The 19,773-nt window shown below is 37.0% G+C and overlaps 1 protein-coding gene and 1 long non-coding RNA gene across 2 annotated transcripts; both read left to right on the top strand.

Annotated features, from left to right (window-relative positions):
- Nucleotides 1–374: 374 nt before the first annotated feature.
- LOC306902400 lies at nt 375–2,866 on the top strand. The gene is made up of 5 exons (XR_013787441.1): nt 375–467; nt 564–899; nt 1,009–1,101; nt 1,883–2,013; nt 2,208–2,866. It is a non-coding gene; the product is annotated as an uncharacterized lncRNA (long non-coding RNA).
- A 13,402-nt stretch (nt 2,867–16,268) lies between these two features.
- Nucleotides 16,269–18,873, top strand: LOC306902905 (ladderlectin-like). Its single transcript, XM_079471812.1, has 6 exons — nt 16,269–16,353; nt 16,435–16,502; nt 16,734–16,819; nt 16,914–17,036; nt 18,364–18,475; nt 18,712–18,873. Exons 2-6 carry the CDS (start codon nt 16,442–16,444, stop codon nt 18,777–18,779), a joined length of 450 nt encoding a protein of 149 aa, XP_079327938.1. The 5' UTR covers nt 16,269–16,353; nt 16,435–16,441; the 3' UTR covers nt 18,780–18,873.
- The last annotated feature ends 900 nt before the right edge of the window (nt 18,874–19,773 follow it).

Here is a 19,773-nt window from a genome sequence, read left to right as displayed (position 1 = left end):
GTAGATTAAAGTTCTTTTAGTTAAATTTTTGGAAGCATCGGCATCAGGCACAATACTCAAACTCACTGCTTCTCTAACTCTCTCTCTTCCCAAAGAGCACTCGCACAAAATAACTTAACTAAAACATATTAAACTAGAGTTCAACATACATTTCTTTTCTTTTATGAAATAAAAAATAAACAAAGAATCAAATAAAATTGTGAATTAACTAAATTTTGGTTACATAATCAGAAAAACAGTCACATGACAAACAGTGGATACAAAAGGAAAACTATATTTTTGACATAATCAGTGATTTTAATAATGGTGTATTCTGTGTAAGAAAGGAGAGGACAATGTGGTCAGAGCAAAACAGACTTTGACTTCCTCTTTAAGAGGACAGTTTCTTACTGTGAGAGCTCTGTAGTGCAGTTCGTCTTTAATGCTGTGAGAAGTCAACAACATGAGGATTATTCACATTCAGATTTGTGAGTTTATTATGAATACCGCTATAGATATATGTTTATACACTTATACCCATGTTATTTGTACTCATATAAGGTTTTTATAATATTATCTTACAGATTTGTTCATGTGGTGTCAAGCTGCAGAGACTTTAAAACAACTGACTTGTTTGGGACAAAATGTGACTATAAACTGTGATTTGGATTCCAAAGAGGTTTATTGGATTTTATTGAAACAATCAGATTCTCCTTCAGTGATACTGAAGTCATTCTCAAACTCACCATTGGATTTTCATTTTAAAAAAACTGTGAAAATATTTCAATACAAATATTCAACACAATCTAATCATAGTCTGGTTATATATAATGTCACTCATGATGAATTAGGAGTTTATTACTGTATGAATTCAGATACACCTCCAAAACTCAGTAACAGCACACGACTGCACATCACGGGTAAGCAATCTATAATTTGTTTGATACAGTTTGATATTGTGCTTAAGTCGAGCAGACTGCAGTAACACACTACGCACGTTTAAACAACTCGGGTTGAATAATCTCTCAGATTCTACAGAGATAAAGGAAAACTGGACACATTGGAAGACTTTGATCCTCATATCTGGTCTGTTAAATGCTGTTCTGATCATAACAGTTGTGGGTGAGTAGTGTGATGCTATTTGTAAAACTATTAATGCTGTTCTCTAGAAACATGAGGTTGTTGAAATTATGTAAAAACACTTTTGTTCAGGCTTTCTGCTATTTGACATCATGCAGTGTATCTTTATATAATTGCATTTATTTCAATAAATATTTATTATTAAAGAAATACCAATCCATAACCTTTAGTATATAAATGCCTGTGACATAATATTCTGTTCTTTAAAGATTTTAAATAAACATTTGTTCAATAGTTTTATGATTATATAACAGTCTAATAAACATAAAGAAAATTTGTTTTGTAAATAGTTTTGAACAAATGCAATAACACCATGTATTCTAATATCACATATTTTACGTATCTATGTATTTTAGAAATTTCTGTTTTTACTTTTGTCACTACTATCTATACTAATTTGTATTTTCCGTTAAGCTCCTTGGCAGCAATGCAAAAGAAAAGCACCATTGAAACAAATCTGTACAAAAAATATACTTATTATGCTACTGTTGTCTATAGCCTCATATAAGAGCCTATATAGATGTGTTATACTTTCAAATACTGTTATTAGTCAAGGGAATTATTTATTTGCTAAAAACACCTGAACTAGAGACCAGTTACAAGTAATAATACATATATAAATGCAGTTTTTCTAATACATTCATACATAAAATAAAAGAAAGTTTATGAATGTTGTAGCCTGTGGACACGTGGACAGTGCTCCACATGTTAGTGCAACAGGTCTTCAGACGATCCAAGTTTGAGTCCACTGTGTTATTTCTAGGACTAATAAAAGTCTATGTTATTGAAAATGGATGTTGGACAAAATCTGGAAAAAGCTCAAGACAGTATTATAGCGCTGACCTACAGCAGACACAAGTCACAGAACAGCATCAAGATCCAAATCAAGTACAGGTAAAACCATTATATATTATATATTAAATACAATTAATATCGTTCTTAAAATTCATAACATAAAATCATTGAGAATTTCTGCTAAACGTTTGCTCCAGTTTGAGTAAAGCATTGGTTGGTTATGAAATGTCCATTTGGCTTGAAGGACAACTGCAGTTTAAATATTAATACTGTTTCTACTGTTGATATTTCAGTATGCAGCGGTGGACTTTTCCAAACTGCATAAAAATGTCCGTCCCAGACACGACAACAGCACCTATGCTGCTTTAAAGCTGCTAAGCCCAAAAGCACAGGAATAAAAATGACATCGTATTCATTTACATTACAAAATGTTTAACTGCTACAGAACTGTATAACATTATCAACTTATTTTGAAATCTTTCAATTTATTTGGAATAAAAACATATTGATTTTGAATTATTACAAAAGTTTTGAACAAGAATTTGACCTTTTTGTTGTTGACTTAATTTAGACAAACTTAACTGATCAATGATAAATCTGTCTTGTTAACTGTACAATGCTTTTATTTGCCATTCTGGATTTCGCAACAACGAACCTTAAACTGCTCAGATTTAGCCTTTAATAAACTTTAATAAACTTATTTAGATAATTTTTGTTTGTTTTAAAGCCGTTTGAATATTGTCTTTGCCTGTCAAACTATATACACACGGATGCTGCTTTTGCATTTACTAAGTTGCACAAGCATGTAAACATTGTTCAAAGACTTTTATCGTTTATTGCTCCCTGAACTCTTTGTAAGTCGCTTTGGATAGAAGCGTCTGCTAAATGACTAAATGTCAATGTTTCAAATAAAGATATGTAAAGTTAATTTGAATTTTATAAAATTATCTTTAAAACGAATGGTGGGCAGTGACAAGTAGTTTTATCTGGATACAAAATGTAGAATTTTTGGTGGATGATATTGTTATAGATTTTGTTTTGGAAAATCTACAGTCAAGTGAATCTGGAACAGGTGTGTTTTCGGTTGATTCTTGTTATTAAATCTTATTATTATGGCATGAGGCTGATCACTACAGATTGAAACTGGTAGAGAAGTAAAAAAGTGTTTTGGGATCGCTGGATTCAAAACATTGTTAAAAATATCTCTTCTTCACTGTGTCATAATGAGGTCAAATATTTAACCGTAAGCCTAACCTAAAGAGGACAATTTATTAAAGACATATTTAACATATGGGTCATGGAGGAGTTTGGTCTGAGCCAACTTGTCTTTCTGTGCTTGATGTGGTTTATCGTTTTGAAGAAATGGCGAATTTGTGTGTGACTGGGTCATTTGTTTGCGAGGACAGTCTGGTGTTAACCAAGGCCACAAAAGGAGAGTCACACAGTAGATTGACATTGCAAACTTACTCTCACAATGCTTATACATGTGTCTACTTATTTGCTATTTTATTATGCAGAAATTGACTTCGAAAAGCTGCATAAAGGCTAAAGCATCTGTGCTGCTCTAAAGCTTATTTTATTATTGGTGTATTTGTGTAATGTATACTGTAAATACAGTTGATCATGGCTGTATAAATTGAAAATGACACTCCAATATGTGTCATCATTGCAAAATAATTCTGACGGGAGCTTCTCCTGTTGCTGGTAGAGGCGCTTATTCAGTGAACGATCCCGTGCATCGTATTTGAGGAAAGGAAGAAATGACTTCTCTAGTCGTATGGGTTGGTGGACAGGTTGGATGTGCTGCATTGCTATTTTGTCGATGAGGGGCCTAAAGCTGTAAGAAATTGAGCAGTATATATGAATTGTAAGTCATGCTTACTGTAGCTTCCTCTGATTAGACTAAAATATTCTTATGTAACAGTTGAAAGCTTTGCAGTATACAGTTTCATCCCTCATCTTTTTCAGTTTTTGAAAATATACTTCTAATAGCCTTCCAAGTCATACTGAAGGGTAGCTATTGGTTAATAGGTATTTGTGTTCCTGGAACGTTACATAAGACTTTTATTTTGCAGAAGTTTTACACTCTTAAATACAATCAGCTGTACATGTCAGCATGATTGGTAAAACGTTTATGTGAAAGAACGAAACTTTCAAGTATAAGAAAAAAATGAACAAACAGTATGTGCACACTGTTTAACTTAAACTAAAACCAGAAAATAATTCCGGTTTGGTCAATTGTCACCCAATTACTTGTAAATCTCACCTTTGACTAGACGGGAGGTTAAACTGTGAATCGAGTGCGATGTGTTTCTCATACATGTAAACCTTAGTTTGTTTCTGTGGTCTAAACCTCGGATGGAAATATGGGGGCATTGCACTTTGCAATGATGCTTATTGTGTCTGTGCACAGGTGCCCTTGTGTGTATATTGAACCATACAGTCTACACACTGAACTAAATAAACCCTTTAATCTGAACACTGTAAACAAAAGCACAAGACCCTCATGGACATACAGTACAGCCCCATAACATGATAGGTCCATTTACATTAGGGTACATGCTCTGTTATTTTCCACCATTCAAAGCTTTTTCCAAATCCATCGAGCATTTCCTCGGCAAAGTACATTTTAAGAATTACCTTCACAAAGACGTCTAACCGTGGGGGTCAGAAACTGCAAACAGTTTTTTTTAAAGAAACCACAGAGACAGGGCAGTGAATGCGTGTTTTTTACCCTTTAATAAGTAGAATGTACATAAACAGAAAATTATAGTAGTGAAGTATTTTTACTTTTATTCAAGTAAATTTTTTTAAGAATCTGTTCTTGATTAGAGCGTTTTCATGAACATATTTTTACATTTTTATTTACATTTAACACAGCAAAAATAAACATTTTGTAAAAGAAAGTACGTAATTTGTATGTATTTATGTATTTAAATGTAGAAATGATATTTATTTATTACATGTAGCGGAGTAAAAAGCATGATATATTTTTTCAGAATTTATATCTAGACTAATAACACTGAAGAACAGGTGTTTGAAACTTTAAAAACATTTAAGAACTATCCACTTCTTTACATAAAAAGTTCCCTCTCCCTCTGCACTTTCTCTCTATGCTACAGACATTGTATAGTAGAGAGTTTCCAAGTTTTTGCAAATAAAAAATGTTTGAGGGTGTGGTGCTTGTATTTTTAGCCTCCAGGTTAAAGTCTGTGCTGTGTTTAGAAGAGATTGTAGATTATTCATGTTTAAATCTAGACACAATGACACATGTGCACAGACACACAGAGCATCATTGCAAAAAGCAAACTACAATACTGTACCACTCTGTTTCCATCTGAGGTTTAGACCACTGAAAGTGAAGATGAACAAACACTGCGAGACACTGCGTAGTCACTGCAAAAGCATTTATGTTGCTGAACCTTCTTGTTGACGTTTTGGCTAAAAGTTAGATTTTTTTCACAAATTCCTTTTTCTCATTTTGCAAATTCCATTTTGATGCCTGTATTCCATAATTCTGTCCGCATCATAGAAAACATATGGCCCTACGATTGACACCTGGGTATATGTTTGATTATTGCACTCTGCAAGTGATCCCCCCCACTCGTATGCCGCATTTTCAGACCATGGGCGCACAAATGGGTGCAAATGCATATGCTATTCAAACAACGTGCATGACGTGAAAATGAACAATTGCCTCGCACCTGGGGTGTAAGATAGAGCCCATTATGTCTATTTAGAGAAATAACCACTGTGTACCTCAATACTGAGATAATCAAAACCTGATGCCACTACATTAAATATACACTGTAAACAATAACCTTTCTTTATGTTCTTTAATTCTGGTCAGAGAATATAGCAGTGCCTCACATTATGGTAATCACAGAAGGAAAGTAATAAAAGCTGCTCCAGTGATGTAAAATGTACCACAGAATCAGAAATATTATTCAAAACAACAGTGCAGAATTAAAACTTCACAAACCTCTGCTTAACCCAGATGTCCCATCTGTCATCCAGTGACTACGTAGAGTGCCTCCTGCCATGCGTGACAAGGTCACCACCGAAATGCAGGGCTAACTGCAGACCTCATTGAGCCCATTGATGCCTCCTTTTCAGTCTCAAATCTTATAATCGTGCAAAAACTGTCAGTTTGGGGGGCTAACAAGGGTGTGGAAACAGGTAGATACCCATTACAATTGAGGAACTCTCCACAAGTTTCCATGGCTTCGCTGTTTTCTCAAAGCTGGATCTTAAGTAGGTTTAAAGACACCCCTGCACAAAGAAAGCAGAAACCAGATCGCATCCATGACTTGAGGGTTTTTAATTTCAAGAGCATCTTAGTTGTCCTTAGTTCAGTGACCAGCTGCTTTCATAATATCATGACTGTCCTAGCAAGACTCCCGGGTACAGCTGTGTACTGTGATGATAATATTGTAGTGCATGGAAAGGATGTTTCCACTCTGGACGGGACTAGGAAGGGCCAGACAGGACCGGCAGGGACAGTCTCTGGGGCCTCGTAAGCAGAGTTCACCCACAGTGAATGTTGAACCAACAATCAAAAAAGCAAAGTCCATAAACTTAACTGAGAGATGAGCGGGGACCTTCACGTTTTAGCCTAGACCTTAGTGGTTGGTTAATGCCATCGCAAAAAAAGTATCAGCATACAACCATAGCCTACAGGTAAATCTAAAAACAATTAGCTAAGGCTACATATTCCTCAATGTAATTCCTCCATGTAATCCTCAATGTGCCCTGCTTTAGAGCTAGGTAGCAGAATCGTTGTGTTCATACCTGGCCAAGGTTCTTCGGTAAAGCCACTGGATCCTCCTGTGGCAGAGTATTCTGTAAGGGAATGGCAGAGGCGTGAGACCTTCGGATCCATATGCATAGCATTATTCAGAGACATGGTCAAAACACAGGCAAGGTCAAAGTCCAGCAAACAGGTATGTTTCAGACGAGCCACAAGAGTAATGCAAAAACAGGCAGGGATTGAGCAATGGCGGACATAATCCAAAGGGCTTGACAAGAGTGGTAATCCAATACACAGGCAGACAATCAGAACACGAGAAACCAGGCAATACTTTGACTAGTCAAGTCAAGTCTCAATTTTCATTGTTACAAAGCAGCTGTACAAGAAAACATTGACTATAAGCAAAACATATAAGGTTATGCAAGTCAAAATACAGGTCAGATATCAGACGGACTAGACTATGGAAACTAGTTCTAAATACTTTGATAAACCCTGGGAATACCCAAGCAACAATTGGCGCCCCAGCAAGCTGAAAAGATAAAGGTATGCAACTATAATGTTCTCTCTGTGTTATGATTACTGTATCCATGTTGTAATCTGAAGGGCAAATGTTAATTGTGGGTTTAATAACTCTTACTTATGTTAGCCATTTTGCTATGATGCTTGCAATGCTTATGTAGCGAAGGCAAGCTAGTATAGAGCTGTGCAGTGTGTAAATCTCAGTCCCCGACCATTAGAGACGCTGCAGTGTTTAGCTTCCTCGCTAGAGCGCCCAACTCTCATTCGGACAGACGTCAGTTCGTGGCCCGCGCAGAGCGGGCGGGTAGAACCGGCGGCGACACTTATACGACAAATTTGGTTTTATATCAACAAACATGAGATCTAATTTCACCATAATATTGTGCTTTGCAACAAAACTGTTACAAGTTGAGTTATTATTATTTATTTCCATCAGTTGGGTTAACGTTAGGTCCTGTAATTAGCAAAAATAATTTTCAAATCTGTAGCTAGTTTCAAAGACGAACATAACCAATGTAGAACCACCACTGCCTGTGTGATGGCTCTTCGAGCTGCTGTATGACAACGATGTGGTTGGATTCTACTTTGAGGAACTCAGTTTGGATTCTACTAGGAGGGACTCGGTTTCTGTGGTTTGGCTGTTTAACATTGTGAGATTGCTGACTGGGAATGCGGTGGCCTGAGTGATGGCTATTTGCGCTGCAGTATGACAATGACGTGGCTGGATTCAACTTGTACTCTTCAGCAGCCTTTTGTTAAAAATACTTCTTTTTAAAATAGCTTATGCCGACTTTTAAGATAGTATTTTATTGTATTTTTGTCATGATTATCTTATGATTTAAATTTTGTTTTTTTCATCTTAAGTTTATTGTTTGTTTATTTTCTTTTTTATACTTTTTATATTTAATTGTCTGTAGCGGGTTGGGTTTTAGAAAAGTGCATTATGAATAATATGTATTTTTATTACTATATTCATAATAACAACAGGTAGCTGGCTCCGTAAAGCAGCTCTGCTAAATGGCATAAACACTTAAACAATACTCATCCATGAATGGTTGTGTTAGACTGATTCCTATAGTGGGTTTGATTGTTTGATTGGTAGCAGCAGTGTCTCATTGGTTTCAGGTCTGTTTGTGCATAGGAAATGTAGTTCAGGGTGGTGCGTAACAGTCTGTGTGGTGTGAGAATCAATATAATGAAAAGGTGACCTCTGGTGGCAATCGGACGGAAGGCCACGGACTGATTTTGTGAAAAGGCCTGTCCCTGGTAACACACGTACATCTGGCAGACATCTATTTGATGTCTGCATTTTCATCTGCAAGACATCTAGCCGATGCTGTTTGCTCATCTGGCCTACATCTCCGAGACATCTGCTGTCAGATGTTACATAGGCCTCTAGAAGACGTCTGTAAGATGTGTATGATTTAGAATGGATGAACAACAGCAAAGATGTTTGGCAGATGTTTTTACACAGGAGATGTTTTCCTGATCTCCAGATCTTTAGCAGACATCTTACAGATGTACCTGTGCTATCTGTGGTGATTATATCTTAACCCGCATGCAAAGCAGAACTTGTATTTGTGTTCTGATGAGGATGGAGCTTCCCGTTCACAAGTGCAGGCTATCAAGCTAATCATGTGTCATTGTCTCGCTGAGACTTTTTATGAGTCACACAAAGAAAACTCGTAATTGTGTTCCTTCCAATATACGTTTCATTTCTCGTGTAGCCAGACCTTATCGGTCAAGGCCTGCCCAATAGGCCATTTGACTGACAGGTAAAGCAACTAATCACATTTTGTCTTGAGTCCCGTTAATATTTAGATTTTATTTTTTTCAAATGTTTTTTTTTCACTTTTGATGAATTTTTAAGTTGAAAAAACCAAAGGAGTTTTTAATGCAATATTTTCACAAAATTGCACTTTATTTAGACACCAGCAAAGAATTAACATTTAACAATGATGTGATGTTTTACCTGATGTTTTAAAAACCTATGTAGGTGGGAACTGTCTGTCTTCTAACTCTAATATCATTAAAACTTATACATAAAATGTACCCTGCAAAATAATTCTTTACGAAATTAAAAAAGATATAGATACGAATTCCACTTGTTATTACTGTAATAATTGCTTAGAAACTATGGTTCATTTATATTGGAATTGCCCATTTGTAAAATCTTTTTGGGAAAATGATTATGAGTTTATTATTAAGTTGATGATAGAGACTTTGGTTAATTTTGGAAACATATACTTTTTGGTGTTTTGGAGAATCAAATAATTAACCATAATAGCCATTGTATTTATAAGATTAATTTGGTTAGCAAAATGTAATATAAACCTGTAATGGAAATTTTCTAGTCTAGCTTCTTGATGTGTCTATCTATATGTTTAGGAAGTTTTTATCTATGTTTTCTTCTCTATGTTATCATGTTTTTCTCTATACGCGTCATACCACTCTGCCTTTGCCCTCGAGCAGATGCCAAGATGTTCTGTTTGGAATAACGGGCATCACTTCTCGGAAACCAGCTCGGGATTCTGGCTAGGGGGCAAAGGGAGGGGGTTTCACGTAATCATATATATACTCTGGGTGCAGAAGGAAAGAGCGCCTTTGCTCTGCACCATGCTCATTGCTTATGATGCAGATTAAACGACAATAAAATACTTTGCAAAGTACCTGATGTCTCTGTGTGTTGCGTTTGTCAAAATTGACTCACCTTGATTAAGGAATAAGAAAATTCCACAACAATTTGGCGACGAGGTATGGGATCACAAGGCTGACGGAGAACGGACTAGAGTTGACTGATCATCCTGGACATAGCAAATCCAGCTCTAACCCCATACAGGGACGAGAGAACTCTACTCCGGACCCCAAGCTGACGTGATCCCAAAAGAACTCAGTGCAAGGCACAAAAAGGAAAAGTGGTGAGTCAGATACATTTCTAAAAAATCTGTAGAGCAGGGACTACTCTGAATTAATAGATTTCTAAACAGTCTGTAGAGCAGGGATTACTCTGAAATAAAATAGAATTCTAAAAAGTCTGTAGAGCAGGGACTACTCTGAAATAGAAAGAACATTTCTAAACAGTCTGTAGAGGGGGACTACTCTGAATCGTGAAAAATGGGACAAGGAAGATCCCATATGGATATGGATAAACCAACATACAGAGAAATGAGGAAAAGGTGGGGAACGGGAAGTTTACAAGGTGTACCCTATTTAATAGAAAAAGCTAACTTTCCAGAAAACGGTACATTTAGTACCACAAAATTAGGGAAAATAAGAGAACACATGGGGAAAAAAGACATATTTAAAATGTCTACAAAAGAAAGGGAAAAATATGACGAAGCGTGTAAATGTTTAGAATTATGGGAAAAGGAAGCAAATAGACGTGACCATGTTTTTAAAAAAAAGGCTTTGGAAGAACTTCCACCGCCGTGTCATACACCCCCACCGCCGCATGCTCCATTGTACCCTGTTTTGCCTGAGTATATTGATTTAACCCCTCTGTCTCCTTTACCCCCATCTATGACTTGTTACAAAAACCAACCGGAGGATGATTGTGTCCCTCCTCACCGACATCTGAACCCGATCGAGGCAGCTCCAGTGCCCCCACCAGCACCAGTGCCGCACATGCCACAGCCCGTGGTAACCCCAAAGCAGGATAAAGACCATCCAGCCCCTCCGCCAGAGTTCCCGTGACGAGAGGAGCGGTAAAAAGACAGACACAGACGGATACTTCACCCGCATGGCAGAATACGTCTAACGACCTTTATCGCAAAGAATCTTTCGATGAAGATGGACAGCAGTTCCCTATGGTCGAGGTGGCAGGTCCAGGGGGACCCGAACTAGTTTTTAGACCCTGGACCAAAGCCGAAATGAAAGAGGCAGCTGAACATCTCAGTTCACCAGAGAAAGGGGGAGTATTGATGGCTGAAGAACTTTTGACATTTTGCAAGGAATTCTCACCCTCAACGAGAGAATTAGAGAGACTGCTGAAAGTCAAACTAAAACCATCTGACTTAAGAAAGCTACAGGGTAAATGGCCTGTGGAGGATAAGAGAAGGGAACATGTCGATTGGTCGCACGCAAGCAATGCTGAGTACAGGAGGATTCTGGAAGAATTCTTAGAAGGACTAAAATCTACTTTTCCCAAAGCTCTGAATCTGGATAAGATCGCTGCTTGTGTGCAAAAGACTGATGAAAGAGTGGAGGATTTCTTGGCCAGACTGGAGGAAGTATTTAAAGAACATTCTGGACTTCAACCTGATTCAGACGGACCGGACATTGGTCCGTTCGAAGGACATCTCAGATCCACTTTTCTGCGAAACCTAAGGGGAGAGCTGAGACGAGAAGTGGAAAAATCATGCATCGAGCCAGATCGCGCGAGAATGAGCGAGATCGTCCGTCATGCTGTACACGCCGAAAGACAAACAGGCAAGAAAGAGCTTCAGAAGAAAAACACACAAGATAAAGAACTCCACATGGCTCTAATGAATATCGGAGGAGAACACGGAAGAAAAGGAAGATGGCGAGGGAGTGGAGGTTTTAAACCCTCTGGCATGTATGGAGAGAAGTGTTTCAATTGTGGAAGAACGGGGCACTGGCACAAAGATTGTCCTGAGCCTCGGAGATCGCGGAGGTCAAGAGAAAAGGTAGATGGAAGTGAGGAGGTGAGGCATCATTCCGAGGGTGGTGAGTATGATTTCCCTTAGCATATGCAATGAAGAAATGCTTTTTCCTACTGTATGCAACGAAGATCTGCTTAGCTCACATTCCATGATGAATGAAACTGCTTTCTGAACTTTGCTAAAATGCACAATGCTCGTGTGCAACAAACCGCTTGAATTCTTGATAGATTCAGGGGCAACAAATAGCCTACTGTGATTCACAAGAAGTGTTTAAATTTGCCAGAGTCTAAACTAGCTGTGTTTTCCCTAAATGCTAGTGGCTCTAATGTAAAATAATTTATGTCAAAAGGGTGCAATGTGAGTTGGGGAGTGTCAAATTTCAACACAGGTTTCTTATGTCTGACTGCTGCCCGATTCATTTGCTGGGCAGAGTCATAATGTGTATGATGACAGATTGAGCATGATACCAACACGACCCGTGTGCAGCGCTCGTACAGCTGTACGATGTAATATTGAATTACGTAAATATGATGTAGAAAGTTCTGCCTCACAGAGCCTCATGACGTTGATTACAATGGTGTGGGGAGCTGTGGGTGTTTTGCTGACAAATATGCGCACTCCATAGAATGGGTTAAAAGGGACGACGTGCAATATTCAAATTTGTTGCACGCCCATCGTGAAAATCATGCCTGTCTGTCAGCAACAAGGGGACTTGAAGTGTTTTCACACACAAAAAAGATTAATGATTAGTATTGACATACCAGAAATTTTGGGAAAGGTGCCCGTACAACCCTCAAAACAGAAGCCTCAAACCAGAAGCCCTCAATGAGATAAGACCAATATTTAATGAGTTTAAAAAGATTAAAAAATAAAGGCATAGTTGTGCCATGCCCAAATTTACCGGTGCGCAGGCCTTTGTTTCCAGTTTAAAAGATAAGAGAAAAGAACACAAAGTAAATGTTTCCGAAGTCCAGCTGGCAAAATGATTTGTTCATTTTTGGGTCACAAAATTACTGACCGCGGCAGACAGCTGTCCGCAAAGCGTGTCTGCAATTACAGACATCGCAAGTCCAAAAGTAAAGAAGCAATTGATATCATTTTTAGGGACCATTTCTCTGCTCAGACAGCAGAGCTCATTGCACTCACACACGCATGCAAATTATCAAAGAATAAAAATGTAGACATTCAAACAGATAGTAGAAATGCATTTGGTGTAACTCATGATTTTGGCACACTGTGTAAACACTGAAACTTTGTAAAAGCTGATGGTAAAAACATTCTTAATCACACACAGGTTGCTGATATACTATCTGCCATTCTTCTACCATCAGCCATTGTTGTGTGTGACTATGCCACACACACTTTTTTATCAGAAACAATTTTTGCAGGAAGCCGACGAGCTGACCTTGCAGCAAAGCAAGCAACATCAGAGACAGACAGATTGTCTCCAGAAATCACTAACAAAACTCTTTCTCTTGCAGAGATGCAAACATTTTGCAGAACCAGCTGAGCGTGCACTCTGGAAGGAGTGCTCATGTAAATACACAGACAATGTTTGGGGGGGCCCAAATGGCCTCACCTGTTTGCCAAAACATTTTTTCCCTGCTTTTGCAATTTTGACACATGGTCTAGACCACGTGTCAAAAGGGGGGATGTTACAAGCAATGTGTTTTTGTGTTTTTTGCTCTCAAAATTTTTGTGCAGGTCAAAAGAGCAGTAGCAAATGGAGCTGACAAATCATTACACAGCTTCCAGGAAGTCGTGGGAAAGACACACCTCCCACTGCAAAAAGGTCCAAGGAGGGGCAACTCCATCCACAATGGCTCTTCGCAATGGTCGTGCTGACAAAGGGAATCAACTGTTCCAGTCGGGGACGCATCGAACCCCGAGAAATTAGAGATTATAGAATTTTGTTTTTGTGCAATACTATATTCCAAGTTTAATAAAATGCTATGGGGAGGGAAAGTGTTACCCAAATTCTGCTAGGTACTGGGGAACAAATATGTATTTGTGTAGAGGTACGTGTACCTCAGTTGATGTTGTGGATAAGGCAACAAAATTGTGGGCCATTATGTCCCCTGGGACGGCCAAATAAAAAGGAAAAAGAGAAAGTTTTAGACTAGCTCTAACTCAGAAAATTTTAGTTATGAGGGAACGGGAGCAACTTCACAAATGAGAGTGGAAATATGGAAAGTGACGAAGGCTGAAGCAGGTGGTGTTACCAATTCTAGTGGGATTTTAAGAACTGTTTAGATAGAAGAATGAAACCTATAAGAGAAAGGGCGTTGCTCATCTTACATGGTCAAAGTATAAAGATTTTGGTTATCATATATGATAAAAGGGGGGATTGTAATGGAAATTTTCTAGTCTAGCTTCTTGATGTGTCTATCTATATGTTTAGGAAGTTTTTATCTATGTTTTCTTCTCTATGTTATCATGTTTTTCTCTATACGCGTCATACCACTCTGCCTTTGCCCTCGAGCAGATGCCAAGATGTTCTGTTTGGAATAACGGGCATCACTTCTCGGAAACCAGCTCGGGATTCTGGCTAGGGGGCAAAGGGAGGGGGTTTCACGTAATCATATATATACTCTGGGTGCAGAAGGAAAGAGCGCCTTTGCTCTGCACCATGCTCATTGCTTATGATGCAGATTAAACGACAATAAAATACTTTGCAAAGTACCTGATGTCTCTGTGTGTTGCGTTTGTCAAAATTGACTCACCTTGATTAAGGAATAAATTCCACAACAAACCGATGTTTTATCTCTTTTAAAAATAATTGGAACTTTACGTTGATTCAATTAGATTTTCTTTGAAGCAAAAGGCACTGAAAACTCTGTAATTTCTTTCCTATCTTTTTGTAAACTCCCCCTAGTGTTTGTTTATGTATATGTTTAGTACAAGGAGACGAGAGGTCAGGGAACATAGACTAGACTGGAGAGAGCGTATGGCAAGCCAAATCAACAATAATTGCTTCTCTCTACATTAAACATGAGGTTCTGTCATGATCCTGCCACTAAACCAAGAGAAACATGACATGATGCGGCAGAATCATGACACTTCCATTTTACAGTTAATATCAACTAGTATAATCTTACATCCCATATAGTATGGTAAATTTGAGGTTATAAATAGAATGTATGCTATATGTACACACACATGTACTGTATTCTGAAAGTCATGCTGATTCACAAAACAAGTCTATTTCTATCCATCAACATAAATCAACAGATTCTACAATCCGTGACTATACCACACACGCATGTGAGACAACTTGTGTTCAATAGATAGATATATCTATCTATAGATATAATAATTTCTCATTAAGGTTATTATTACACAATAAGTAGTGTGTTATGTACGTTGTAGCTGAAAACTGCCCCAAAACAACAAAAAATGGTTTAAAAGACCTTGCATTGATATTTAAACAACTCAATATTGACATGAGCTGTCTGTATAGTAAAATCCTTCGGTAAGCCATTTTTCTATGGCAAGGTCGCATGGACATTTGCATGGTTTCTGGTCAGCACCTTTCCACGTACAAACTGTACACAGAAACTAACCATGTTTTGCATTGTATTATATGTATAGTATCATGCAATGTAAGTCGCTTTGTATTAAAATGTATCCATATATATATATATTAACCTATAAATCTAAATATATATAAATCTGTAAATTCATAAACTTCATTCTAGATAATAAGTTAAAATGCCAGAGTAAACCGACAAAATGATACACTTGTAGTGTAAATGGTAACATCCAATCTAGTCAAACATTCCAGTCAATGTGCTTAGAGGATGTACAGGCCAGCTGGCAGATGTCCTCACTGACATTACTAACACCTGTTTGAGCAGTGCCATCTTTCCCAAACGTTCACCATCATTCTTGTGCCCAAGAGGTCCCTGTGGAAAATAAAGGCTCTTAAAAGTTTCTTGACAGTGATGCACAGAAGAACTGTTTTTGGTTCAACAAAGATCAATTCAGTCAGTTCCTTTAAAGAATCACTTTCTAATCTTTTTATAATCTGGAGAACCATTTTTACCGGAAAGGAAAAAACATTTTATGAAACCATTTAGACAAAAAAAAGTTATTCTATGGCAACGTGAAGCACCTTTATTTTTAAGCGTGTATTCTATAGGCTTGTTTGAAGGGTAGTTTTTCAGTATTTCATTTATATCAGTCTTTCACTAAAGATAAAAGGATCAGTTATTTGGTTTTATTAGCTCCTTTCCACATAAGTGTTATAAAATAATTGTACAAACAGTAGGCTACAGGAGAACAAAGTTAATCTGTGTGTTATCACACTTTATTTGCTTCATTCGAAAATTAAAACGTCAGAGAAAGCAAACAGGCAGCTTAGCATATGTGTAAAGTCCAGTATTTTATATAACACCACCCAAAATTCCAAGTTATTTGTACAACATACAGGCCTATAAAACACTTCATTTTACACGTTTACACGTCATGAAGAAAAGGTATAAAAGTGGCATTCTGCAGCCTCACACAAACCTCATTAAAGTTCTGCAAGCAAGAATCCAAAAAGCGGTGAGTTTAAACCACTGACCTAGAATATGAACTACTAAATAGTCTGAATTTGTTCACTGTTTTGTATTTTATTTTTTTCAGATTTATCATGGCAGTGATGAAAGGTCTTGTGCTTCTTTTCTTGATCTTTTCGGGGGAGAATGCAGCAGGTAACCAACACATTTATTTATTCATTCAATTACAAAGTGTCAAAAACTGACAGACTGTTCTGCACTCTTAATGTGATAAAAGGAAACTTGTGACATGAATCAATATTGTCACGATAAGAAGAGATTTTACAGTCTAAAGCATCAATTACTGAAAGATAAAAAAGATAATAAAACCTTACTTTACTGTCAGTGTTACAGCGAGAAATTTCTTATATTTCATGTACTGTATAGCTGAAGACTGTTCATTTGGATGGACACCTTTTGGAGTGGAATGCTTCAAGTTCTTTCCCCAGACAGCTGACTGGGTCAAAGCAGAGGTACTTTTATCTCGACATTTTTCAAGAAAAATCATTTTCTGTATCAAAGATAAAACGGTTTGATTTTGGAATGACTCAAAAAATCTCTCTTTAGAAAACTTGTCAAAGCTTTGATGCAAATCTCGCGTCCGTGCGCAGTAAAGCACTAAATGAGTTTCTCCTAAGTCTGGTACCTGTTAACACACGTGTTTGGATTGGAGGTCATGATGGTGAAATGGTAAATATTTCTGCTTTAAAAACATTTACATACAAACAGTTTTCAATTACAACACATACATTTGTCAATTTAAACCAGGGGTTCCCAAAGTGGGGTCGCAAGGCCGCGAGGGTGGGGTCAGAAGATGATTTTCAGAAATATGTTTTATTATAAGTAGCGTATGTAATCAATTAGGGAAAAACAATATATATACACAGGTGCTGGTATTTTAATTAGAATATCATCAAAAAGTTGTTTATTTCACAAATTCCTTTCAAAAAGTGAACTTGTATATTATATTCATTCATTTCACACAGACTGATATATTTCAAATGTTTATTTCTTTAAATTTTTATGATTATAAATGAACACTAAGGAATAGATTTTCTATGGGGTTAAGGTCAGGCGAGTTTGCTGGCCAATTCAGAACATGGTCCTTAAACCAGCTACTGGTTGATTTGGAACTGTGTGCAGGTGCCAAGCCCTGTTGGAAAATGAATGTTTCTCAATCCTCTCCAGGGTGCGGTTATCCCTATCCACAATTTTTTCAACCACATCTTTTCCTTCCCTTCGCCTCTCTATTAATGTGCTTGGACACAGAACTCTGTGAACAGCCAGCTTCTTTTGCAATGACCTTTTGTGTTTTGCCCTCCTTGTGAACGGTGTCAATGGTCGTCTTTTGGACAACTGTCAAGTCAGCAGTCTTCCCCATGATTGTGTAGCCTACAGAACTAGACTGAGAGACCATTTAAAGGCGTTGCAGGTGTTTTGAGTTCATTAGCTGATAAGAGTGAGGCACCAGGTGTCTTCAATATTTAACCTTTTCACAATATTAAAATTTTCTGAGATACTGAATTTGGGATTTTCCTTAGTTGTCAGTTATAATCATCAAAATTAAAAGAAATAAACATATAAAATATGTCAGTATGTCAGTAATGAATGAATATAATAGCCAAGTTTCACTTTTTGAATGGAATTAGTGAAATAAATCAACTTTTTGATGATATTCTAATTATATGACCAGCATCTGTATTAGTTAATTTAAAAATAAAACCAGGCAAATAAAAAGCCATCAGCCTTAGGAACGTCCTCCCTCTCGATTAACATTAATGACATTAGCAACCGCGTTAGACGCACAAAACGTTTCTATACTTTAACCACCATCTGAGGATAGTGGGGTTCTTGAGTCACTGGCACTGTTATTTTGGGGGTCGTGGCCTGAAAAGTTTGGGAGGCCCTGGTTTAGACTGTAAAGTAATGATTTACATGTTTTATTTATTTCTCTGGGTTCATTCATTTCTTAATATGTTATTAAGTTTTAATGTTATTGGCTCTTCTCATTCTTTAGGAAAACAAGTGGCTGTGGACTGACGGATCTCCATTTGACTACACCAACTGGTGCAATACAGAACCTAACAATGAGAATGGTCCTGAGAACTGTCTGGAGATAAACCATTCAGGTAAGAATTCTATTTTTGTTTCGTGAAACCTGTTAATCTAGACAATTTACAGTGCTTTAATAATAAAGTAGCTAGTATTGTTGACACATCTTTTGAATAATACATATCGTTTATATGTAATATAAATATTATAATGTTGTTGATTAAATTATGGGTTTACCTTTCATTATTCAAATAACGATATTTATTTAATTTATATGTTATTCACATATTATGTAATTCATATTATCCTACAGATAAGCATTGCTGGAATGATGCATCCTGTACTACCACATTCGGTTTCATTTGTGCTAAAAACCTCTGATGAGATATTCTGCATACAGCACTAAAATTGTACCATCACATCATCTCTAAACTTCCATAACTTGAAATATGTCTCAAAGCAATAAAAGCATTTCAAAAGCAAATTGTGGAATCAAACTTTTTGTCATGTAAAAAAATGAAGTAATCGATCAATCTTAACATTCAAAATTATGGGTTACTCATTTGATCACTGTGTATTAACTCATTCTAAAAGCCTGACCTTTCATTCCTGTTAATCCAGTCATTTAAAGCCTTACTTACACTGATCCAACACATTTGCTTGTTGTTTATCTATTTTATTATCATTTATTATCATTATCTTATTCATTTATCATTTTGCTTCCGGCTTTGCTACAGTCCGCATGCTCTTGCTTACTGCTTTGCGCTTTGCTCCCTGTTTTTGTACTTTTCTCTGATTTGTACTGATTTGTACTGATCAGAACAGCGCTCAAACAACACATTTTGGGCACAAACACTAAAACTAAGAACTCTTCAGGACAAGCATTAGCCGTTATGCACCATTTCAACAGATTGATCAATCAAACAAGGTTTACAGAATTCCAGCCAATCAAACTACAGCGGCCAAGAAGCAGTTAAGCCAATAAAACTAAAGAAGACAGAACATTTAGCCAATGAAATTGAGAGTCTGTCAGCAGGCACTAAAGACTGTGACAGTATAGTGAGATGTAAGAAGGCAAACATAACAAAGCCGACGGTTTTACAATAAATAAATGTTAAAATTTCAGAGATGCAACTAGTTGTCTTTTGGGAATTCTGCTGTTTTAAATGAAAACTTAGGTGATTTGTCACAAAATGTAATGTGTGTTCAACTTGACATGCCTAAAAACATAACATATATGTCTATAGCAAATACAGCCAAAGATATGACTGCGTGTATGATGGATTTAATTACCAGAAGAATACAATAGATGGCAGAACTATCACAGGTAATACATGGACTTTTTTGGTCAAATTTGTAATGAACATTATAAAAT

Source organism: Barbatula barbatula (genome assembly GCF_947034865.1).
Source record: "Barbatula barbatula genome assembly, chromosome: 13".
NCBI lineage: Eukaryota > Metazoa > Chordata > Actinopteri > Cypriniformes > Nemacheilidae > Barbatula > Barbatula barbatula.
The sequence above is the reverse complement of the archived record's forward strand: the minus strand, read 5'-3'. Positions and strand labels throughout refer to the sequence as shown.